Below are 26,567 nucleotides of genomic sequence, written 5' to 3' on the forward strand. Positions count from 1 at the left end.
AGTCATAGAGAAGTTAGTGAGTTGTTTATGTCACTAGAGCTAGTTTTGACGTAACCTAGCCTTGATTATCATTTTTATAACCCTCTACAAGTGAAGTTGCTCAGTCATGTCTGACTTTTTGCGACCCCATGGACTGTAGCCCACCAGGCTCCTCCATCCATGGAATTTTCTAGGCCAGAGTACTGGAGTGGGTTGCCACGTCCTTCTCCAGGGGATCTTCCTGACCCAGGGATCAAAACCTGGGTCTCCCGCATTGCAGGCAGACGCTTTACCCTCTCTTATTAACAGTCAGTGTTGACTTTAAACCTGCTTCATGTGTCAGTCTCTCAGTTGTGTCAACTCTGCGACCCCATGGAGTGTAGCCCACCAGGCTCCTCTGTCCACTGGGTTCTCCAGACAAGAATACTGGAGTGGGTTGCCATTTCCTGCTCCAAACCTGCTTCATGCCCCAGGTTAAACCAGTTTAATCCCATTCCATCCCTAGTCTGCCCATACCAGTAGCTCTCAACTTTCACTGAGAAAATACTGGGGGTTTAAAAATTATACTGCCTGGGTCCAGATTTTTGGATTCAATTGATCAGAGGTGCAGCATGGGATAAAATCTTTTCAGGCGATTCTACTGTGTAGTTATAGTTGAGAAGCACTGGTCTATACTAAGAATATCAGGTTATCAACTACTTTATATTCTAAAATTCTTTAGATTTTTTTCATCTTCTAGTATTTCTGGGGTCATGTGGTTAAAGTGTTTTCATGATTTGTATACCTAAAAGGAACACATAAACATAAATATGCCATTCAATTAAATCTCTGGACAAATACCATGTTTAAAAGAAGAGTAAATAAAGCATCAGGTTGAATTGGAATACTGAATTTCAAGCACTAATCATGCACCTAATTATACTAAATGTAATTTAATCCATGATATAGTTTTCCTCTTCTAGTGCTTATGTCAATTAAGGAAATGTGGTCCCACTTAAGTATGTCACTTGGGCAATTTGTAATTTGAAGCAAAGATACTCTTTGGGTCTATGGATTTATAAGAAACAGACCAATATGGACAAGGTTATATTCTCTAGCATTGCTTTCAGATTACTTGAGTGAACCACAGAATTTGTATCTGTACTTGTGTTTGATTTAGAATGAAGTTAAGAACCAGAACTAATTCCTGCCATTAACATTTTCTGAGGACTGAGAAACCTGTCCAGCAGCAAGTGTGCTTACCTGTGCAAAGGGAGTCACAATCAGGTCATCTCCATGTCTGAAAAAGAAACCAAATCCCATATTAGATGACACTGGTCACTCTAGGACCACTTTCAAGCCATAATTAAATAGTATGTTTCACATTCACAAATGCCCAAAGAGAATTACAGTAATTCCATCCTTATTCTTCAACACACATCCTTCTCAGTCACAAGGGTGAAGATGTGTCTTCTGGGATGTTAACTATTTTCCAGTTCCCTGGGTGAAAAGAGGGGCTTCTTGATCATCAACCAAGGTCACTGACAGTTATTAAGCACATAGGATATACAACAGTAGAAATGGAGTTCCAGCAGCAGGACCTGAGTTTACTCTTGGCTGCTTTATTATAGGTATTACTGAGGGGCACCCTGGAAGGAGCCAGCAATGGCAGCGACTCTGGTGAGAGGTCCCTGGACCATCTAACACTGGAAGGTGCTGAGCATCACTGTGTGTGAGCCTTGGATGGGCTCGGAACTGTAGATGACACGGGGCTGCATCAGACGCTAATAAAAACCCAGTGGAACTTTTCAACTGACTCAGGTCCCAGCCGCCGTAGTTACCGGGGAATGTTACCCTGTGTGTGCTGTTGCTATAGCGACCTGAGTGACACAGTGCCAAGGATGCAGGGGCAAGGTGTCAGCATGACGTCTCTTGGAGGGACAGGGAGAGGCAAGGAAAGTTGTGCAACAGTCTACTTGGAAGAAAGTGAGAAACCCGGGCCCAGAGTTCTTTCGTGGTATTTCTTAGCATGAACAGTTCGTGAGAAGGATTTCCAAAATCTCCACGGGGTATTTCTTGATCTAGCTAGCTGGAGCCCTTTAATCAAAAGGGAATGGAATTATTCTACACAGAAAGCTTCCGGACATGACCCTGAGAACACTGCAGCTGAACGGTTCGCTCACTCATGAACAATTCTGGAAAGGGCTTGAGTGACCTAAAACAACACTCGGGAAATATGCTTCAGCACTAGTGGCATATGGATGACGTTAGTAAACGGATCATTACCAATAACTAGACCAGTTGTTTCAGTCATCATCGAGTTCCACAGAGATCTTCAAATTCAAAGTGTGGGAAAAATAAAGCAGAAAAGGGATAGTACATGCTTTTAAGGAAATATGTGTTATTTTGCACCCTCTTCATTTCACAATTATGTTTTTGAGGGGCATCTGCTCTTTGGAGAGATTATGCAGACAGCCAAAATTTATCTCATACAAAATCTAGATACTTTTCAAAGATACAGTCTTTGCTTCCACTTTATTCTTTATAACTGCCTGACTACCAAGTATATTTCCTAAGAACTTAGTCACCTTGATGAAGGCACAGCATCATTCAAATATTAACTCCTGGAAATAAGTCTTTTAATTTTTCACATGAATTACACTGGATTTGAATCACTCTAAACTGAAAAGCATGTGAGCATATGTAAAAACACTTAATTCTATCTTTGGTTATATTTCACTCCCAAGCACTGAAAATAATTTATTTAGAATATATAATATTTAGGGTAATTTATCAGTCTTGCTTCCCTTTCCCTGTCAAAGCATAAAGGAAGTTACAGTTTTAGTGATGGAGATATTTCACTCTTTTGACTTGACCAGAAATTGTTTTAGCCAAATATCTCGACTGTCTCATTTTAGTCAGAGTAGAATTATTTCTAGCATTTCAGTGGCAAATGCCCTTAATAAATAGCTAAACTTTTCTTTTCAAAATTATGTAAGGTTTAAATTATCTCTGAATATATAATGGATGCATAATTTAAAAAAATCTTTGTCTCAGACTTTGTCAGTCACCTGCTCTGGTTAATATGAGCTGAACCAGAGTCACCCACTCTGGTCCTTGGGGCTGGGGCAGCCTCTCCCCTTCCTCAGAGACAAAGCCTGCTGAGTTCTGAGCCAGCGCTACTGGAGGCAGGGGAATGTGAGGCTCAATAGGGCACTCTTGAATATTCTGTTTTTCCAGAGAGGAGCGACCACAGAGTCAAGAACCACTCCCTATGACTTTGGCCATCCTTCTGATACTTTTGCAGCATTTACTACAGCACTTTATTTTCTACCCTCATTCTTTCTGTAATAAGAAGCCAGCAACAAGAAACCGAAAGAGAGAAATCAAAAAGCAAACCCTCACAGAGACTTCACTGGGATCCATAAACTATTCAAGTACTTAAATGAGGAAAAGCTTCTTGCCTTCTTAACAAATTAAGTTCAACCAACAGCAGCACCTGAAAATAGAGCTTTGTAAACTAGTTCATTTCAAGATTGTGTGTGAAACACATGCGCCAATGACCTTTCCACACTATTATGACCAACCCAGAAGAAAAAGGAGATGCAGTTAATTAGAAGAACATTTATACTTTATTGTGTAAAGACTTCTAATCCTATAAAGCTAAAAAGGATTAGTGGCCACAAAGTATCTGCTGCTTCTGAGTATCATGCATCGCAAATTTCAGGATGATACGTGGCTGGATGAACTAGTGCTTTGAAGAGGGGCCACAGGATGAGGCTTACTTTCTGAATATTGTGTAAACTTTTTGATCTTCCATGCTTCACTGTCTCTGGCTATAAAACCAGAAAGTTGTTCTCCTCTGGAGTTTGTCAATAGGATTAGGGAATTCATAAACATACAGACAATGGTATTTTGAAATCCTAGTGTCTTTCTTCATTTACACTTGAAACTATCACCTACGCATAATGTCACCCTTGATCCTTCTCTTTTAGAATTAGAAACTAATTAGACAACAAGTATGTTCTATTTTTAATATGTACATTAAAATGTTCCTGGGAACCCAACATAAAAAGTGCATAAAAAGCATAAGAATGCTTCTGGGAGCCCTGTTTGACAACACCCAAGAATTAGCCACAGGAGGAACTTTTCTATTCACTACTCTTAACTCCCATGTTCACAGAAGTACAGACATAGAAAACAAACAAATATGTAATACAATATACCTGATCTTTTAAAAAGCTAATATATGCATATACCAAATATAAGACTCGTATCAACTACAGAAACTTTGGGAAATACAGAAAAACCTTGAGTCACCCAAAGATAACTGTTGATAACACTTTTCTTCTGGATATGTGAGTACATGTATGTTATATAGGATTTTTATAGATTTCTTATATGATTTCTTACATAATTAGAATCCTACTCTAATTCCACTTTATAGCTTGTTTTTAACACTAAACTTGTTGAATCATGAAAAATTTTACATGCCTTTATACTTCTTTTTTCATTTAGCAAAGTGTTTTATTCAAAAGCTTCTCAGCACTATCTAGCTGTCAGAAAGAATGGATGATATCCCCTTTTTGTGCCCACTCAACTCCCAATTCCAGAGGCAGAAGTTGAACCATTTGGCGAGAGCTTCTTCTAATGATTATAATTCAGATCATGATAAGGTTTTGGTTGTTCTTTCATTTGCTTTCTCTAAACCTCTACTTAACCATGACTCAAGAAGGGTACCCTAATATTTGAGCTCTCAAAACTGCATGGTGCCTGCCAGGATCACTGTCCCTCCTTGGCAGCAGTCAATGAATTCAGTTTTTTTCAAGGTAAATAGAATTATGTGCCTCCAATAACCAGGAGTGGGAGGTTGATCAAAACACATGATTGCTTCCAATTGTTTTGTACAATGGGAAATGCCTTCATACTTTTAAATGGGGTTTCCCCGATGGATGGGAGACATGGCTTTGAGCCCTCAGTCAGGAAGATCCCTAAAGGAGGAAATGACAACCCACTTCAGTATTCTTGCCTGATTTTTCAGGGTAGCCTGGTGGCTACAGTCTAAACAAGGTCACAAGAAGTCAGACACGACTGAGTGACTAAGCACACATACTTTTTAAATGGGCTTTCCAGGTGGCTCAGTGGTAAAGAATCTGCCTGCCAATATAGGAGATGCAGGATATCCCCTGGAAGAGGAAACGGCTACCCATTTCAGTATACTTGCCTGGGAAACCCCATGGACAGAGGAGCCTGGTGGGCTATAGTCCATGGGGTCACAAAGAGTTGGTCACAACTGAGCACACACGCATACTTTTAAACAATTTCTGACAACTGTAGCCTAAGTTTAGTAATCTCTAAACTTTTCAAGCAGATGTATATCTAAATGTATTGAAATGTAACTGCTAATTCTATTTTAAAATAAAATAGATTCTCGCGGGGCCCCTGCACTCTTCCCTCCCCACCGCCAAAAAAAAAAAAAAAAAAAATAGATTCTAATAATTGTACAAATTACTCAAATGTATTTTGGTTCATTCATTCCTTTAAAAACAACCTAGTAGATGCTTATTTTGATAAAATGTTCACAAGACAAAGCCAAATATTAAAATACTTGAGAAATAGTGTTCATTGTGTACTAATTAAAGGTGATGCTGAATATTTCATGTTGCTATCCTTTTTAAAAAATTGAAGTAGAGCTGATTTATGTTAGGTCAGATTTAGGTGTACAGCACAGTGTGTTGCTACCCTTTTTAATTAAAATCATGAAACTACGGTTTCAGACAATAAAAATATTCTGGAAACTTGGCAACTAAGACATTTTGTGAAACCAAATCATATTTCTCCATAGGTATCATTTTTTAATGATTTGCTTTTCCAAAAAAATAATGTTGTTCTCTGAGAAAATATGAATGCCTCATTTAAGAATATAACAAATCTTTTAAAATTACTTATGAAGGAGGTATTATGAATTCCATAAATTCCTAGTAGACACAATACTACTGAAACAAAATAACCTAGATGCCCATCAGCAGACGAATGGATAAGGAAGCTGTGGTACCTATACACCATGGAATATTACTCAGCCATTAAAAAGAATTCATTTGAATCAGTTCTAATGAGATGGATGAAACTGGAGCCCATTATACAGAGTGAAGTAAGCCAGAAAGATAAAGAACATTACAGCATACTAACACATATATATGGAATTTAGAAAGACAGTAATGATAACCCTATATGCAAAACAGAAAAAGAGACACAGATGTACAGAACAGACTTTTGGACTCTGTGGGAGAAGGCAAGGGTGGGATGTTTCAAGAGAACAGCATGTATATTATCTATAGTGAAACAGATCACCAGCCCAGGTAGGATGCATGAGACAAGTGCTCAGGCCTGGCGCACTGGGAAGACCCAGAGGGATCGGGTGAAGAGGGAGGTGGGAGGGGGGATCGGGATGGGGAATGCATGTAACTCCATGGTTGATTCATGTCAATGTATGACAAAACCCACTGCAATGCTGTGAAGTAACTAGCCTCCAACCAATAAAAATAAATGAAAAAAAAAAAGAAACAAAATAACAACAACAAAGAAAAACTCTTCTTAACTGTCTATCAGATTCACCTGAAAATACGGTTTCTCTGCTTTGCCTTTTAGTTTAGAACTAGTTTCACTATAACTAATAAGAAAAAAAAAAAAAAAAAGACTAGTACGTCCACTGTGGGACCCCAGGGACTGAAATTACTATAACAAGAAGCTAACATCAGCCACACCTGAAAGTAATCTTTGTTGCTACTGGCCACTTAGAATTAAGGTAATCCATTAAACACAAAAGCTTGGTCAAAATCATAACTACCAAGACTTGAATTCTGGCAGGAATGTCCAGGAACGTTTGAGTGAGGACTAAAAATAATGCATGTTACTATAAGATAAAAATCAAAGCAATTCAGTACTATGTACAGCAGTATGATTCAATTTGAATTTTTTCAATATCAAATTCCAAGCCATTTGTGCATGTCTGTATACATAGTTTCGATGGTTTTTCTATAATTCTGACCATAGTTATCAGTCATCAAGCTGAAATGTTAACCCTCACTTGAAAATCAACTTTGCATTTAAAATCCATACTAGAAGACATGGCGTCCGTAGGTACGTGGATTTATCTCTGGGCTTTGTATTTTGTTCCATTGATCTATGTTTCTGTCTTTGTGCCAGTACCATACTGTCTTGATGACTGTGGCTTTATAGTAGAGCCTGAAGTCAGGCAGGTTGATTCCTCCAGTTCCATTCTTCTTTCTCAAGATTGCTTTGGCTATTCGAGGTTTTTTGTATTTCCATACAAATTGTGAAATTATTTGTTCTAGTTCTGCGAAGAATACTGTTGGTAACTTGATAGAGAGTGCATTGAATCTATAGATTGCTTTGGGTAGTACACTCATTTTCACAATATTGATACTTCCAATCCATGAACACGGTATATTTCTCCATCTATTTGTGTCTTCTTTGATTTCTTTCATCAGTGGTTTATAGTTTTCTATGTATAGGTCTTTTGTTTCTTTAGGTAGATATATTCCTAAGTATTTTATTCTTTTTGTTGCAATGGTGAATGGTATTGTTTCCTTAATTTCTCTTTCTGTTTTCTCATTGTTAGTGTATAGGAATGCAAGGGATTTCTGTGTGTTAATTTTATATCCTGCAATTTTACTATATTCATTGATTAACTCTAGTAATTTTCTGGTAGAGTCTTTAGGGTTTTCTATGTAGAGGATCATGTCATCTGCAAACAGTGAGAGTTTCACTTCTTCTTTTCCTATCTGGATTCCTTTTATTTCTTTTTCTGCTCTGATTGCTGTGGCCAAAACTTCCAAAACCAAGTTGAATAGTAGTGGTGAGAGTGGGCACCCTTGTCTTGTTCCTGATTTTAGAGGAAATGCTTTCAATTTTTCACCATTGAGAATAATATTTGTTGTGGGTTTGCCATATATAGCTTTTATTATGTTGAGGTATGTTCCTTCTATTCCTGCTTTCTGGAGAGTTTTTATCATAAATGGATGTTGAATTTTGTCAAAGGCTTTCTCTGCATCTATTGAGATAATCATATGGTTTTTATCTTTAAATTTGTTAATGTGGTGTATTACATTGATTGATTTGAGGATATTAAAGAATCCTTGCATTCCTGGGATAAAGCCCACTTGGTCATGATGTATGATCTTTTTAATATGTTGTTGGATTCTGTTTAAAGGAGGCAAGAACATACAGTGGAAAAAAGAAAACCTCTTTAACAAGTGGTGCTGGGAAAACTGGTCAACCACTTGCAAAAGAATGAAACTAGAACACTTTCTAACACCATACACAAAAATAAACTCAAAATGGATTAAAGATCTAAATGTAAGACCAGAAACTATAGAACTCCTAGAGGAGAACATAGGCAAAACACTCTCCGACATAAATCACAGCAAGATCCTCCCAGAATATTGGAAATAAAAGCAAAAATAAACAAATGGGACCTAATGAAACTTAGAAGCTTTTGCACAACAAAGGAAACTATAAGCAAGGTGAAAAGACAGCGTTCAGAATGGGAGAAAATAATAGCAAATGAAGAAACAGACAAGGGGTTAATCTCAAAAATATATAAGCAACTCCTGCAGCTCAATTCCAGAAAATGACCCAATCAAAAAATGGGCCAAAGATCTAAACAGACATTTCTCCAAGGAAGACATACAGATGGCTAACAAACACATGAAAAGATGCTCAACATCACTCATTATCAGAGAAATGCAAATCAAAACCTCAATGAGGTACCATTATACGCCAGTCAGAATGGCTGCTATCCAAAAGTCTACAAGCAATAAATGTTGGAGAGGGTGTGGAGAAAAGGGAACCCTCTTACACTGTTGGTGGGAATTCAAACTAGTACAGCCACTATGGAGAACAGTGTGGAGATTCCTTAAAAAACTGGAAATAGAACAGCCATATGACCCAGCAATCCCACTCCTGGGCATACACACTGAGGAAACCAGATCTGAAAGAGACACGTGTACCCCAATGTTCATCGCAGCACTGTTTATAATAGCCAGGACATGGAAGCAACCTAGATGCCCATCATCAGACGAATGGATGAGAAAGCTGTGGTACATATACACTATGGAATATTACTCAGCCATTAAAAAGAATTCATTTGAATCAGTTCTAATGAGGTGGATGAAACTGGAGCCCATTATACAGAGTGAAGTAAGCCAGAAAGATAAAGACCAATACAGTATACTAATTCATATATATGGAATTTAAAAAGATGGTAATAATAACCCTATATGCAAAACAGAAAAAGAGACATAGATGTACAGAACAGACTTTTGGACTCTGTGGGAGAAGACGAGGGTGGGATGTTCAGAGAGAACAGCACTGAAACGAGTAAATTATCAAGGGTGAAACAGATCACCAGCCTAGGATGGATGCATGAGACAAGTGCTCAGGGCTGGTGCACTGGGAAGACCCAGAGGGATGGGATGGGGAGGGAGGCGGGAGGGGGGATCAGGATGGGGAACACATGTAACTCCATGGCTGATTCATGTCAATGTATGGCAAAAACCACTACAATATTGTAAAGTATTTAGCCTCCAACTAATAAAAATAAATGGGAAAAAAAAGGCAAAAAAAAATCCATACTACAAACAAAAAGGAAAAACTCCAAATGGAGAAACGAAATTACAGCCCTTTCCTCAATTTTAACAGACAAATGAGCTAATACCTATTCTATGAAAACAGGTGTATGAGAACATCCAAGTTCTTAACTTTATGAGGAAACAGTTTATGTACTTTTAACCCTTTCTTTTGGCCTTGAATTGTAATTTCCTAGTAGACTTGAATAGTAATTTAAACTAACCTCCTTTCTACTGAGGTTCAGCAAAATCACTCAATGTTGATTTCAGCACTGGGGGCCCTTTTAATATGTTCTTCTTATTTTTTATTTCTTACATGGGCTTTCAGTACAATTACTTTGAAAAATCAGAGTACAAATATCCAACAAACTGATAAATAGTAGTAGTAATAATTTCAAACAATTATAATTGTTATAAAAGAATGTGTGTGCTCAGTCGCTCAGTTGTGCCTGACTCCACAACCCCATGGACTGTAGCCCTCCTGGCTCTTCTGTCCACAGGATTTCCCAGGAAAGAGTACTGGAGTGGGTTGCCATTTCCTTCTCCAGGGGATCTTCCTGACCCAGGGATCGAACAGGCGTCTCCTGCATCTCCTGCATTGGCAGGAAGATTCTTTACCACTGAGCCACCTGGGAATCCCCTATAAAATAATAACAGTAATTAATATTTATCAAATGATTACTATGCACTAGGCACTATGCAAAAGAACATTACACTGATTATCCCCTATTAGGTGGGGTTTTTTTTTTTTTGTAGATTAGTAACGGGAGGCCTAAGAAGGACAAAAAAATCAAATGCCATGGCATGATGGGGCCAGCATTCAAACACAGGCAGTATGACTCTTGATGGGTCTGTGCTTAAACACTGTACAATTTGGCATCAGTAGTGGCATTTATCAATGCCAAAAGCACATTCCAAACAATCCCTAATCGCTAGTACATTTTTCATTTCATGAAGCTGATATATACCATAAAGACAACAAATGGAACAGTTAATGTAAAAATGCAGAACAAAACAAAACAAATCACTAAAATGACTCACAAAACAGTCTCTATCCATCTACTGCTTTTCATGTCCTTCTTCCCTAAACTAAAATAATAAGATGAAATCAAATAATTTTTGGTTTCCTACTGAGGTGATAATTCTGGCTGAGAGTTCAGTATCATATGTTCATATTCAGAGTGCAGCAAAATTACATGCATGTCATACATAACAAATGTCTCGGGAGATGGCATTTATGTGCATATGCATGTGTATGGAAATACCCCCATATAAATATATTTATATATACATTGTGTGTGCATTTGAGTGCAATCCTAGAGAAAGTATTTTGATTTTCTGCCTTTGTATTTCAAATACGGGAGGATAAAAGTATTGTGGAGGAAAAGGTGCATCCTTATCAGTATAAGGAGAATTTACTATATTGTCTGTACCACTCAAGATAAAAACCCTTCAAACACCATTTGCTCTGCAAAATTTCATTTTAAGGTATATTTCCTAAGATTAAAAGCATATAATGTCAATGCAAGGTCATCAATTGTAACAGATGTACCACTCTGGTATCGGACAGAAAGTATATGAGGAATCTCTATGCTTTCCTCTTAATTTTGCTGTGAAACTAGAAATGCTGTCCAAAGTAAAATCTTTTTAAAACATAAAGAAAGAAGTTATATCATAGAACTTTAGAAAGGAATGTGACTTTAAAAGCTATTCAGTCGTCTAGAATTCAAATCATTTGCTCACTTCTTACTCACATTTTAAGAATTAAGGTCTGGCCTGATATTTGACCAAAAACATTTTTAAAACAAAACCCCTCATTTTTTCGCCCATGTGTGCTCACACCACATGCATTGATAAGAGAGTAAATGAAACTGGAGCTAAGGCAACATAAGCAAAAATTCTCTAGTCTTCTTTGTCATAAGACAAAATTTAAGGCTTCATTAGAGAATACACATGATGCCAATAAATGGCCTCAAATTTGTTAGTTAAATGACGGCATGAAAGATGATCCACTGTCAAAATTATACAGCAAATGGTTTTCTAGATGGAAGAAGTTAAAAGCAATTTGTGGACATAGAGACACTCTCTGAGCCTATTTATTTCATGTAATAAAAGCCAATATGAGAAAGGGATCCTTCCAGGCGTGTTGATGGCACAAATCATTGTCATGTAATGGTGATGCCTGACCTCCATGGAGGGGAAAGGACAGGAAAGGGTTGAGTACACAGCCAGCTTTCATAAGCATCCTCACTCCATTGTAGGAACAGGTTCTTTCCTAGTTTATCTTATTTGACAGGCCCATTCTTAATGTCAGTGGCCCTGCCCGCTTGGTTTTTCTCCAGGATGGGTTCCCAGGGAAAAGATTTATGGGTAGCAAGAACAACAATTTTTTTAAGATCTGCATGAGGTAAAACAATTCCATAGATTAAAAGAAGGGTGTGATAAAAAAGACAGGCATGAGAGTAGGATGCTTTCTGTGCAAATACTATGTACCAGATCCTGCTCTACTGACCCATGGAATTTAATTCTGATGCCTCTGCATTAAATGGATGCTCATATTCCCATCCTAAGATAAAGAACTGGGTTCAGAGAACTTGAGTAACTCATTGGCAGTCATGCGCAAGTGGAAGAATTCAGTGGTTTCCAAAAATGCCAGGCTGAGACCTGGTTCTTGCCCAACAGAATGTTCACTGGCCTTTGTGAAGAAGAGAATATGAACCAAGGAGTGAGTTTTTTTTTTAAAACAAAGACACATTAAAAAAAAAGAGGCTAACTGTACTCCGTTGGAAGACTCATTTATTTTGAGAATATGTGCCACTCTCTTTATAAAAAAAATTAAGTGAAATGCCTTTGGAAAATAAAATGATTGTGTATATTGATGGGAATTTCCTTGTTAAATAAATAAAGTCATTTATCTTACAAAGTAAGCACTTAGTAACCCAGTGTCAGTCCCCAGATGGTTTCTGAAGTTTTACTGAGTCACAAACTCCCAAGGCATGAAAATGAGCAGTGGAGCTGGATTTAAACCTAGGTTTTAAATGCTGTTTCACTTCTACTGCACCATGCTGCTTTCTGCATGCACAAATGGATTCAGACTCTTCTGAAGCCCCATAGAAGTCCATATTCTAGATTCTAGAACAGCATGGCCCAACAGGTGTTTGCAATGGTGGAAATGTTCTCTTTCTGCACTAAGTCAGTATCTACCAGCCACAGCGGCTACTTAGGGCTGAAAATATGGCTGGGGCAACTGAGGAACTGAAGGCCGCGTTCATTGAATTTTAATTAAGTTAAATTAAGAGAAATCTGTCACCTGTGGCTAGTGACTTATCATCTCAACTGGTGCAGCTTTTGAGCAATTTTATAAAACTTTAGTTACAAATTTTCCAAGGAAGACAATGTTTTATATAACCAAAAAAAGTCTACTCTAAGCTTAAGGACAAAAGAGCACTGATATATTAACATAACAGAAATTCTTGATTATTTGGCAAAGACTAAGTGGAAAGATCAGCCAAATTCCCATCAAGATTTTCCACCCCTGAAAGGGAAATAAAGATTTTATTTCAACTGCTTTAATTTTTCTATTCTCACCTAGAGGCTACTGTATTGGTCAGCAAATGCCAAATGAGTGATCTAGCAGCAGCTGTTGGTCGATATCACTATGTTTAAGGTCAAGATACCTGGATTCTAACTCACATTGTGCATGTGTGTGTGTGTGTGTGTGTGTGTGTGTGTGTGTACATGCTCAAAAGACAGACTTTTGAGCAGAATTTTGTGATTTCTAAAAGTGAGCTAATGATACTTTCTCATTTCCTTACAGGACTGTTTTGAAGATCAAGTACTGAACTTCACGGGAGAATCTTCTGGCAACTATAAAGATTATATGGATGCTACACAAGTGTAAGAATAAATTTATGTACACAGTTCAGTTCAGTCACTGAGTCATGTCTGACTCTTTGTGAACCTATGGACTGCAACATGCCAGCTTCCCTGTCCACCACCAACTCCTGGAGTTTACTCAAACTCATGTCCATTGAGTTGGTGATGGCACAGGAAATTCCCATCTCATCCTCTGTCATCCCCTTCTCCTCCTGCCTTCAGTCTTTCCCAGAATCAGGGTCTTTTCAAATGAGTCAGCTCTTCGCATCAGGTGGCCTAAGTATAGGATTTCAGCTCCAGCACCAGTCCTTCCAATGAATATTCAGGACTTATTTTCTTTAGGATGGACTGGTTGGATCTCCTTGAAGTCCAAGGAACTCTCAAGAGTAGTCTCCAACACCACAGTTCAAAAGCATCAATTCTTCATCACTCAGCTTTCTTTATAGTCCAACTCTCACATCCATACATGACTACTGGAAAAACCATAGTCTTAAATAGACAGACATATACATCACTTCCCAAAGAGTCTACTGACACTAAAAATCACAAAGGGTGAAACATGGTAAACCCTGTAAAAATCCTGAACTTAAACTGATAACTTTGAGGTTTGTTTGTGAACTTTTGTGTCATACTTTCACCACTCTTAGAGTGCTCCTTTGTCTGGAGAGCTGGGTTAGAGGCAAGCTGTCTGCCTGGGAAACATCAGGTTCCTTTCCTAGAGAAATAGTACAGATGGGCTGCCTGAGTGCTAAGTTGCTCAGTCATGTCCGACTCTTTATGACCCCCATGGACTGTAGCCCGCCAGGCTCCTCTGTCTATGAGATTCTCCAGGCAAGAATACTGGAGTGGGTTGGGTTGCCATGCCCTCCCCTTCAGGGCATCTTCCTGACCCAGTGATCAGACTCATGTCTCTTATGTCTCCTGTGTTGGCAGGCGGATACTTTACCACTGGTGCCACCTGGGAATCACACAAGATGAGCTATCTTCAAACAAATGTAAGACAAACAAACAAAAAACACCAACAAACAGTGAAACATGTAGGAAATTTTACCTACTCTCTATAGCACATGGGAAAAATGAATAGGAACTTCAATATACTGAAGATAAATAATGAACATTGAAAGATGTAAAACAAAAGTATGTTGCTAACACACAGAATTAACTCTGTGATTTGTTGCAAAAGAGTTCTTTTACCAACTGCCTTTTTTTTTTTTTTTACTTTCTGTAAAAATAAACTCATAATTGAAAATAATAATGATTGAATGAAGGTTTTACCAAAAAAAATCACCACAGAGACCTTTAGATAATACATAAACCATAATGCTTGTTTTCTGATTTTTCTGGCCAAAACCAAAAATGAAACAAAGGAACAAAAAAAATAAGCAGCCAAACAAAATGGCCCTGATGCACAGAACAAATTCAGTCTGAAATTCTCTGAGTCCCAAAGGAAAAATCAATGTTGAGACACAGAAACATGAGATCTGTATGCAGCCCTGTTCTCCCTGGAAAGAAAACTGGGAGCTAAGAGGACTTGGCCTTGGGACCATTCATAACATTTACTGGCAGACAATGTCAGGCACTGAACTGCTTAAATGATCTCTTGTCACAATGCAGACTCCCACATTTGCAGATATGCCAACAGATATCCTTTTTTATTCTGCTTTTAACTTATCTACTTCCATGGACAGTTTGTAGGAGTTAAGGTCCTATATATGTGTAGAGGCTAACCATCCAGAGCATGTATGCTCACTCACTCTTTCATGTCCAACTCTTTGCGACCCCATGGACAGTCGTCTGCCAGGCTCCTCTGTTCATGGGATTTTCCAGCCAATAATACTGGAATGGGTTGCCTTTTTCTCCTCCAGGGAATCTTCCTGACCCAGATCAAACCCTTGTTTCCTTTGTTTCCTGCATTGATTTTTCAGCAGGTAGATTTTTTTTTTTTACCACTGAGTCACGTCAATGACAACTAAGTTTTATTTATCCAAGGTTTAAAAAACTCTGAAGTCTTAAGACAATGAATGGAAAGCTGACACAAACATCTGAGAGAAACCTCAACAGGAAGATGGAATAATTGGGGATATTTCTTCAGTGAATCTATACCTTAACCATGCCACAAAGTGCTAGGAATCTGATAACAAAGCCCAGTGTTCAATATTCCTGACTTATTTTCTTCTGAAGAAAAACCAGAGATCTGGTTGAAGGCTCTTTATTTCCTATTTGTAATAGCATATTTTAAAATTTTCATCTTATAGGGATTTAGTGAGCATGACTTAATAGTAATCCCTAGTATATTTTATCTCATGAAGCACATCATATAAATGTTCCAACAGTGTGATTATGTTTCCTTATATGGTGCATAAAACTGTACAGATGACACTGAGAACAACTCACTAAGGATCTAAGACTGACAAACAAAATCAATATTTAAAGGAAATGATGTGTAAATGGAGATAGGAATTTATACAGGAATCTCAATAATGACTGGGTAAGTCTGCTTTTCTATCTGGATAAGAATCTAGATGATTTTTTTTCATGACAAGAATGTATTATCCAAACAAAATTCTTTGACTTGTTGTCATGGGTCTATGGTATATTCAAGCAATACCCAGACATGGAATATGTACGGTAAATATTTGATGAATGAGTAAAAGCATGAAACTCTCATTCAAATTCAATTATTAATAATACCTTTATTTAGAATGTGGTAAAAGACACAGATTGGTTACCTCTGTTAGAAATCAAATTTCTTCTTTCTCCTGATCTATCCACTTCATTCCCACAACTTGCTGTCAAGATTTAAAGTTCAGGAAATTGTAATTTTATAATACTAGAGAGTGGTTTTGATTTTAGTTTTCTTTAGCTGGAATCAAGATGGCTAGGAGAAATATCAGTAACCTCAGATATGCCTTATGGCAGAAAGTGAAGAAGAACTAAAGAGCCTCTTGATGAAAGTGAAAGAGGAGAGTGAAAAAGATGGCTTAAAGGTCAACATTTAGAAAACAAAGATCATGGCATCTGGTCCCATCACTTCATGATAAATAGATGGAGAAACAGTGGAAACAGTCTCTGACTTTATTTTTTTGGGCCTCCAAAATCACTGCAGATGGTGACTGCAGCCATGAAATTAAAAGACACTTGCTCTTTGGAAGAAAAGTTATGACCAACCTAGACAGCATATTAAAAAGCAGAGACATTACTTTGGCACCAAAGGTCCGTCTAGTCAAAGCTATGGTTTTTCCAGTGGTCATGTATGGATGTGAGAGTTGGACTATAAAGAAAGCTGAGCACAGAAGAATTGATGTTTCTGAACTGTGGTGTTGGAGAAGACTCTTGAGAGTCCCTTGGACTGCAAGGAGATCCAACCAGTCCATCCTAAGGGAAATTTTCCTGAACATTCATTGGAAGAACTGATGCTGAAGCTGAAACTCCAATACTTTGGCCACCTGATGCAAAGAGCTGACTCATTTGAAAAGACCCTGATGCTGGGGAAGATCGAAGGCGGGAGGAGAAGGGGACAACAGAGGATGAGATGGTTGGATGGCATTGCCGACTCTATGGACATGGGTTTGAGTAAACTCTGGGAGTTGGTGATGGACAGGGAGGCCTGGCATGCTGCAATCCATGGGGTCTCAAAGAGTTGGACACGACTGAGCAACTGAACTGACTGAGTACATAGAGGAAAGAGTGTTGGGGTAAGAAAGCAAGTGGGAGGCCCTGGGCCCAGTATCTATAACTGATAGAACTCGATCCTCTTGTGTAATGGCCATTTGTCCCTTACAAGAAATAAGAAGACTTCATAATTTTCAACTTGGTTCATTCATTTAGGGCCATATTGCATTGAGAGTACTGTGTAGGTTACTGTCATTTTTTCATTGAAGATGGTTTTCAAATTTTCTAATTTTAGTTGAGTAATTATTTTACTTCACACTGTGCTCTTAGAGGTTATGTTCTTTGTATTCACTGAAAAATAAGCCAGCTCTTCCTTGACCAAGGTTGATTTGAGTTTGCTCCATAGCAGGAATTTGAGCTATAAAATTATATAGTGATTATTTTTCTTATTAAGCTACCACTGCCCCCACATTTTTAAAAAAGTAGATGTTACCTTTTGTAAAGTATCAATATTAAGTCTGAGGTCAAAGCTAACTGCACAGTCAATCATTTACAAGTTTCAATAGTTTATCTTCACACTGCCTTTTTCTCTAAAGTGTGGGAGTTGAGGAATGCTCAGGTGACTCCCCTCTCCCCCCACAATAAAAACTAGAGTTCAAACACTTAGAAGCATACTGAGTATGGAGGAAATTCAGAAAATTGTATTCTAAATATTAGGGTAAACTCTCCTAAAGACATAATTTTTAGTAGCCTTAGCATGAAAATAAGGCATTACTAATAAGTTTGGTCAATCTCCATTTTTTTCCCCTCTGCCTTAAGAACTTTTCATAACTAACATTTGTCTCTACATGTCCCCTAAGGTCTCAGGATATATCACTTCGGCAGTGATAAGCAAGGAATATTATTAGAACACATAATTAATTGCTATTTTCAAAGATTGGAGCATAGTGCAATAATAATAAAACAAATATTGTGGTAACACATTAAAATGGACTATTTTTACCCTGTGGCATTAACAAACATGATTATCAAAATGTCATAATATTAGAACTTCCTTTTATGATTTTTTTAGTATGAGATTAGGAATATAAAATGTATATTCAGCTGCTATTTTTAATTCCTTATTTTAAAAATCAAAAAAGCATATTTACCTAATTTATAAGCATTTTTTGCCATTTATGGATCTCTTGTGTTTTGAGCTAGAAATAAAACAACCCCAGGGACTGGAGAAAGAAGTGGAATTTTTTTAAAAATTCAAAAATAAGAAAGAAGGTAGCAAAACAGTATTCTAGCAGCCAATGATGTTAGAATATTCTGTCAATAGACTTCTTGAGATTTAAAGGCTGTGTGAGTTTAGGGTCTGTATCAATACCCTAATAACAATAATAATGATAGTAACTTGCCAACCCCCAAGGACTGGTAGAGAAATCCCAGTTTATCTGGCTCACTACCAAAATAATATCACTCTTAGCAAAAACAAATTATTTTGTCTACCTGAGGTAAAGAATAGGATAAATTATCAATTCTGGAGCTCATCCAGAAGTTTACAACTGTGAATCTACTGAATTTTTTCCTTTCTCTTAACAAAATATCTCTTCACACAGAGATTTGATTTAACTCCAGTCCTAAGAACAAACTTTCTCAATTCATGATACTCTTAGAATTTCAGTAATTTATATCCTTGGTGGCTCAGTAATAAAGAATCTGCCTGCAATGTAGGAAACTGCCTGAAATATAGAAGACTCGGGTTTGATCCCTTGGTCAGGAAGACCCCCTAAAGAAGGAAATGGCAACCCCCTTTAGTATTCTTGCCTGGGAAATCCCATGGACAGAGGAGCCTGGCAGGCCACAGTCCGTGGGGTCACAAGAGTTGGACAGGGCTTCGTGAATAAAACCACCAAACCACCACCACCAATTTTCTACAGCACCCCACCGGCCAAAAGAAATAACTAATAGTGGTAATTATTAAGAGTTCAGTTCAAACTATTTAATATGATTCTGTCTCAACAACTGAGCACCCATTGAGTACTACAGAACTTCTCACTTGGGAAGGAGCTTGCATATTGCCTCCCTCGCTTCCTGGTTCACATTGATTTTTGTGCAATGCTTGCTTCTATCACAACAATAATCAACAACCCAGTTTTGCAAAGATAAGATGTCACTGAACAAAAACTAATGATCTAAAGTTGAAAGTGGAAACTATTTCAAGCTATTCATCCTCTAGGCGACTGACAGATGTTTCTGTGTTTCCCTTGAAAATTGAAAATATCTGTCGTACCCACGTGAGCTCCCTGTGGTGGCCCAGGATACCTAAGCCACTCTGGCCCTACTGTCATTACTCTCAATACCATTGAGTAAGGGTTGAGAACACTTCCTCAGTTGGGAAAACTCTGGAAATGGGCAAGGAATTATCTGACCACAGCTCCTTTCTATATTTACATAATGGTAGAGGACTTTTACACCCCACTCCAGTACTCTTGCCTGGGAAATCCCATGGATGGAGGAGCCTGGTGGGCTGCAGTCCATGGGGTCTCGAGGAGCCAGACACGACTGAGCGACTTCATTTTCACTTTTCACTTTCATGCACTGGAGAAGGAAATGGCAACCCACTCCAGTGTTCTTGCCTGGAGAATCCCAGGGACGGCGGAGCCTGGTGGGCTGCCGTCTACGGGGTCGCACAGAGTCGGACACGACTGAAGCGACTTAGCAGCAGGAGCAGCAGCAGAGGACTTTTAAGGGGCTTCCCAGGTGGTGCTAGTGGTAAAGGACCTGCCTGCCAGTGCAGGAAACATAAGAGATGTGGGTTTGATCCCTGAGTCAGGAAGATCCCCTGGAGAAGGGCATGGCAACCCACTCCAGTATCGATGCCTAGAGAATCCCAGGACAGAGGAGCCTGGCAGGCTATGGTTCACAGGGTAGCAAAGAGTTGGACACAACTGAAACAACTTAGCACACGTGCACAGAGAACTTTCAAATGGCAGATCAAGGTTAGAAAAGAGAAAGATGCTCATTAGTGTTAATAAGATCTAAAAATCCAGTTAGGTGGAGCTACAAACTTTTCAATAGATTCAGTGAGGACTAGAATCTTTTGTTTTTGTTTTTATTTTCAGAGATAGCTCAGTAAGACTAATGAAGAATAATGTAACCTATAATAGAAATGAACAGACATGTAAGCAATCATTCTTCCTTTTTCAAATTCAGTACTAGAATCTACACCACCTCTACTCAACGGTCATAGGAAAAGACCAAGAGCAGCTACAACTGAAAACTCATAAAGGCTCAAGAGATGGTGAGGGACTTGCTAACTGCTAACTGGTAACGATGCTGAAGCTGAAACTCCAATACTTTGGCCACCTGATACAAAGAACTGACTCACTGGAAAAGACCCTGATGCTGGAAAAGATTGAAGGCAAGAGGAAAAGGGGACAAAAGAGGATGAGATGGTTGGATGGCATCACCAACGTGATGGATATGAGTTTTGAGTAAGCTCCGGGAGTTGGTGATGGACAGGGAGGCCTGGTGTGCTGCAGTCCATGGGATTGTAAAGAGCTGGACACGACTGAGCAAGTGAACTGAACTGAACTGAAGGAAAGGGCAGAAATTTGACATGGGGTTGGGGGATAGTGGCTCCTGGCTGGGAGAATGCCCACATGGGACACTGCAAAGGCTGTTCAGTGGATCGTACATTTCTGTATGGTGACAGGCACTAATTAGCTAGACCACCAAGTGTGCCCTAGCTTTTTATGGTACATCAGGTCCACTCATCTCCTCTTCACTGCCCCTCCACACCTTCCCCATATGTATCAGTATGTAAGTACAAGTAAAGAGCTAATTAGATTATCAGGATTCTCTGTATTACTGTTTACTTAACAGAAGATGGGGACTAGAGGTCCATTATACAGATGAACTGAAAATATTATTTTTTGCATTATTATTGGAGTATAATTTCTTTGCAATGTTGTATTCGCTTCTGCTCTATAATGAAGTGGATTAGCTATATGTATACATACATCTTCTCCCTCTTGGACCTCCCCTCCCATTGCACCCATCACAGAGCACAGACCTGGGCTTCCTGTGCTTTATAGCAGGTTCCTACTAGCTATCTATTTGACACATGTACTCCAGTATTCATTGCAGCACTATTTATACTAGATAGGACAAGGAAACAATCTAAATGTCCAATAACAGGTGAACAGATAAAGAAGAAGATGTAGTACATATATACCGTGGAATATTAGCCATAAAAAGGAACAAAACTGGGTCAAGTCTGTAGAGACACAGATGAAGTGTTTGTCATACAGAGTGAAGTCAGTCAGAGAAAAACAAATGTCATATGTTAACACGTATGTGTGGAATCTAGAAAAATGGTACAGATGAACCTATTTCCAGGGCAGGAATAGAGGCACAAACGTAGAGAAGAGACATGTAGACCCGGTATGGGGGTGGGGAAAGGGTAGGACATACTGGGAGATTAGGATTGAAAACTGCTTTTAACTGATGTGGTTTGACTGACAGTTTGCATTCAATAAACTCTTAGTTTTATGACTAAATTTTATTTTTCTTGTCAATGATAATACTCCTGTTAATTTCTTTAGTGGCTCATATCTGAGTATTGGCAAATGCAAATAACATTACAGCATTAGATCAAAAGCAACAACAGAAGCAACTATTATCCAGAAATTAAGGTAGTTTTAAATGCATTTTGAAGAATTTAAGAGGGAAAAACTACATATATTTTATGCAATTATCCATGTATTCTGTAATTTTCTCCATGTTTCTTCATGACAGCTTATGGGTAACCTGTTATACTACTTATTTTATAAGTGGTATTTCCTACTTTTGTAAATACTTGTTTACTCTTTATGATAGTTCAAGTTTATTTTTTATGTATTTATTTCTTTAGCATACTCATGATAATCATTAAAAATTTACCTATGTCTTATTAGTCTTAAGAATTAAGTTGCTACTTGGAATATATTTAACAAACTATGTGACAGGCTTCTGAGCAGAGGCTGCCAGGAACTTTTCTTCTGCCTTATACAAGCTAACTTTTTTTTTAGATGCGGAATTTAGCCTCGTTCTATAGACTTGAGTCAGCCGCATATTTTCCAAAGAGTCACTTGCATATTTTCTTTATTACTTCTCTGACCAATTTGAGCTTGCATCTTCTTTCATGCTTAAACTATAATTGAAAAATAAATTTCCACAGTGCCAAGTCATTCATTTGGTCATTGGCTTTGGTCAACAGGTACTTCGGTTCCTCAGCAGTTTTGCCACAATAGTTCACTTTGTTTATGACATTAGCAAAATAAAGTTCTCAGAGAAATGATCAAAATGTGTGTGTGCTGTTAAAGAAGTTTAAGGACCTTGGATCTTTCACCTGTAAAATGGCATAATAATGCCCCTCTTCATAGGACTGAAGAAAGGATCAAATGAGAAGCATGATGAATAGAATAAATAACTAACCATTTCAGTCTTATCTTCCTTTTCACTTTACCAATAAATTAAACAATTATATTTCAACTTAAGGAGCATTTAACGGTTTTCTAAAACATTTCATTCAAACAGATAATCATAAACCTTCATTGGTACTGTTAATATTTGAAATTTCTAAGGGATTTTCTTAATAGGAATGCTTAACTAGTACTGTTAAGTACAAAATAATCAAGTGATTAAAATACATAATACTATCATTCTCTATAAAGTACAGTTGAAGTATAGACACCAAACAATCTTCCCAGCATTATCATGAACTAGATAAGAAAGTGGAGGTTTACATATGGCCACATGTGGAGTCAAATGAAGATAAAGGATAACACTTTACATGTAGGTGGTTTGTGTAGCATTACATTGAAGATTGAAACAGTTAGTTATTTATTCTATTCACCCTGCTTCTCAGAGAAACTTCATCTCCCAGGTAGGAAGAATCCTTTCCAGGAGTCAGTTAGTATCAAAGGAAAACCCTATTGTTCCAATATAAATACCCAGAGGGAATAAGAAAGCTGATCATGTCAAGTCATTATTTTTCAACAAAATATAGAGTTGCATCATGGTCTGATTAGATTTGTCACTTACATGAGACTGATCAGATAAAGAAACTCTTGAATAGGAACAGGGAAAATTGAGGTCATCCTTGTAGATTTGCTTTGGAAAGAAAAGTGCTACTTAAACATGAATGATTATATGCTTTTCATAAGAAGCATGGACGCATGTGCGTGCGTGCTTGGTTGCTCAGTCATATCCGATTCTTTATGACCCTTTGGACAGTAGTCCGCCAGGTTCCTCAGTCCATGGGATTCTCCAGGCAAGAATAATGGAGTGGGTTGCCATGTTCTCCTCCAGAGGATCTTTCTGACCCAGAGATCGAACCTGCGTCTCTGGGTCTCCTGTATTGCAGGAGGATTCTTTCCCAATAAACCACTGGGGAAATCCCACTCTGGCATCCAAAAATCAATGTGCTATAGTTTTAGAAATTAGAATTTGCAACTACATCAAATACAGCCCACTAACACACCATGGGCTTGTCCCTGGCTTCCATCTAAAGCCAAATTGTTTCACCTTTGCTAAAGTTGGAAGATACGACTTTCAACCTGTTTCTTCATCTATTCAATATTACATATTATTATCTATGGGGTTTTTCAGCAATTTTCTTTCTAGTATTCTTATCCTATTCTCTTTCTATATTTTTTAGGTTTTTGGGCCGTACCCCAGAGCTAGTGGTATCTTAGTCCTTCAACTAGGGATGAACCTGAGCCCTGGCAGTGAGAGTGCTGAATCCAAACCACTGGACTGCCAGGAAATTTCCTGTTCTCTTTATAATTGCAGTGTGGCTCTTTCAAACTCTGCCCCCTAATCTCAAGCTGCCCCAGCCTCTTTCCTTTAGTTATCAATGGCTATCCTTTCTTTTTTAACTGAAGTACAGTTGATTTATAACATTGTATCAATCTCTGCTATGCAGTAAAGTGACTCAGTTATAGACATATACTCTTCTCTATACATGCATGAAAAAGCAGATATCATAAACCATCAATTCTCTAAAAATTTCACCCATCCATCTCCAGATTTATATTTCCTCTTTTCACTTTTCTTCATTGTTCTAAAGAATGCAGTACTCATCTGTACTACTTTTCCAAGGTTAGTCCCTTCACTTGAGCTCATGATCATACTTTTGTTAGCAGCTCCAACCCCAAACTTAACCCTTGTGTCCCTCAGCTTACCTGTTCTGAATTAAAAAAAAGAAATTCCCTTGAACTCAATTCTCTCTCAAGCAACTTTAATTCTCTTTTCCCTTTTAACTTACTAATCTTTTACAGAGATGCTTGTACTTGCTGATATCTCCACTTTCAATTCAATCCTCCACTAATCCTATTCTTCCAATTCTACTACCCCACTGAGATGCTTCTCGCAGTGGTCCTCCCAAACTTAGTCATTACAAGCCATAATTGGTTCTTCGAATTACTCCTGATCCTCTGCAATGTTGTTTCTGTTCTCTGTCCTTTTCCTTTAACTGTTGTCTCGTTCCTCCTATAGCTCCAGCTTCACTGTGTAAAAGTCAAATTCCTTATGTTGTCTACTTTCTACCCTGTCCCCATGTCAACATCATTGTTCATTTACAAGTTTGGGGTCAAAACTTCAGCATTCTCTTTGGTTCTCGTTGCCCACTGGTTATCTACACACACACACACACACACACACACACACACACACACACACACACAGCCTCCTGCCTCTGGATTAACTGTCATCCCACCCCAACTCCCTTGACCTAGGCCTCCATTGTATTAAGCCTGCTTTGTTTCTGTGAATTTCAACATGAACGATTTCCCTATAATCACTTCACGTTACTCAATCACTCAACAGTAGAGTAATCAGAAGCAATGAAAACAAGAATGGGATCACGTGATCCCAGCTAAACATCTCTGTGATTGTATTCCAGTCTTTCTCTCTTGCCACGTTTTCCTACCCACACCAATCAAACTGTCATTCTTTAATTGAGCTATGATTTTCCTCACCCCACATTATCCAAATGTTGCCCTCTTGGCCTGGCTTTCCCTGGTTGGCAAACTCTCCTTCTCCTCTCCCTTTCTCTTGTAGATGTGTAAATGCCTCAAGGATGGAGCTTATCACATTTTATGACAAAAGTCTAAACGGTGAGCCCTCCTGCCCTGCCTCTTCTCCTACCCCATGCAGACTGGAAGCTATGAATAAACCACAGTTGCTCAGTAAGTATTTTTATTACGTGTGAATGAATAAACAACCATCTTAAATTTCAAACCTAAGAAAACAAGACAAAAATAACAGAAATAGGACCAATGGGAAAAGGAAGTTGTTTTGTAATGAAGAAGAGTGGACAGCATCAATACAATGAATTAAGGATGAATATGTACTCACTGGGGCCTCCCAGATGGCTCAGAGGTAAAAGAATCTGCCTGCCAATCCAGGAGATGCTGGATTGATCCCTGGGTAGGGGAGATCCTCTGGAGGAGGAAATGGAAGCCCTCTCCAGGATTCTTACCTGGAGAATCCCATGGACAGAGAAGCCTGGTGGTCTACAGTCTATGGCATTGAAAAGAGAAGGACACGACTAAGCACACATGTATTCATGCACGCATGTGAGCGTGAAGGAACAGTTGAACAAGGAAGTGTAAATCTCTAGCAGGCAATGAGGTGCTATAGTTCTGGAGCTCAACTGAGGTTTCAGGGCCAGAGACACTGAGCAGTAAGTCATCTGATGAAAGCTGATAGCTGAACATATACATAAAAGACTTTTCCAAAGCAGAGGGAAAAGGGTCAGCGTCTATATGTTGGAGATAATATGTTAAGGGGTGATTGACAGAATCAGTGAAGAAGAGGGCTCTGAAGGAGGAAAGAGAGCCCACAACAGTGATGGGAGTTAGATTAAATGCACCTTGTATTTCCTATGATAACCGTGACTTCTACTTTATGGGTGACTGATAAATATTATTTGAATTGGGATGATTTTCAGAAGTCAATATGAATTAAAAGATACATTTCAGGATATTAAGGCAACACAACATATAAGGATATACAGCAAGTAGATGTGGATCTTGGAGTGGGGTTGGAAGAATGTGGAGAGATACAATTATGGAAGAAGGTTCATTGCCAAAAAAGCAGATTAAAAAAGGAGAGTAAATTGGGTAGTTTTTGAAAGATCGTGGCGACAGGTGCACAGAGGTGGGTAATGACATACTTTTACCTGTAGCCTGCAAGGCCAACAATTAGGACTTAAAAAATGTTTTTTCACTAATTATTTGATATAAAACCTGTCATTTCATAACATTATTAGTTATTTGAGATTAAGAACCCTGTCTTAGAGTTTTCTTCTATCTCCTGTAATTGTCAAACAAAGACAGTTACACGATGGGAATTTTGTAATTCAGGACCTGAATCAAAGTGATTGTACTTTAGCGGGTCATTCCTAGGGAGAAGAGAGTATCATCATTTTATAAC

The 26,567-nt window shown here is 38.3% G+C and overlaps 1 protein-coding gene across 7 annotated transcripts in view; it reads right to left on the reverse strand.

Moving 5' to 3' along the window:
- Nucleotides 1-26,567, reverse strand: part of PDE4D (phosphodiesterase 4D) — a 948,758-nt gene that overhangs the window by 210,514 nt on the left and 711,677 nt on the right. For 6 of the 7 annotated variants that reach the window (XM_070476717.1, XM_070476718.1, XM_070476722.1 and 3 more), the window contains one exon: nt 1,222-1,258. In XM_070476717.1, coding sequence (XP_070332818.1) covers nt 1,222-1,258 — 37 coding nt within the window. Of the gene's footprint in view, nt 1-1,221; nt 1,259-1,368; nt 1,725-26,567 lie in introns of those variants that run through there. The other variant, XM_070476723.1, reaches the window with a different exon arrangement.

Source organism: Odocoileus virginianus, chromosome 14 (assembly GCF_023699985.2).
Source record: "Odocoileus virginianus isolate 20LAN1187 ecotype Illinois chromosome 14, Ovbor_1.2, whole genome shotgun sequence".
In the NCBI taxonomy this organism is placed as follows: domain Eukaryota; kingdom Metazoa; phylum Chordata; class Mammalia; order Artiodactyla; family Cervidae; genus Odocoileus; species Odocoileus virginianus.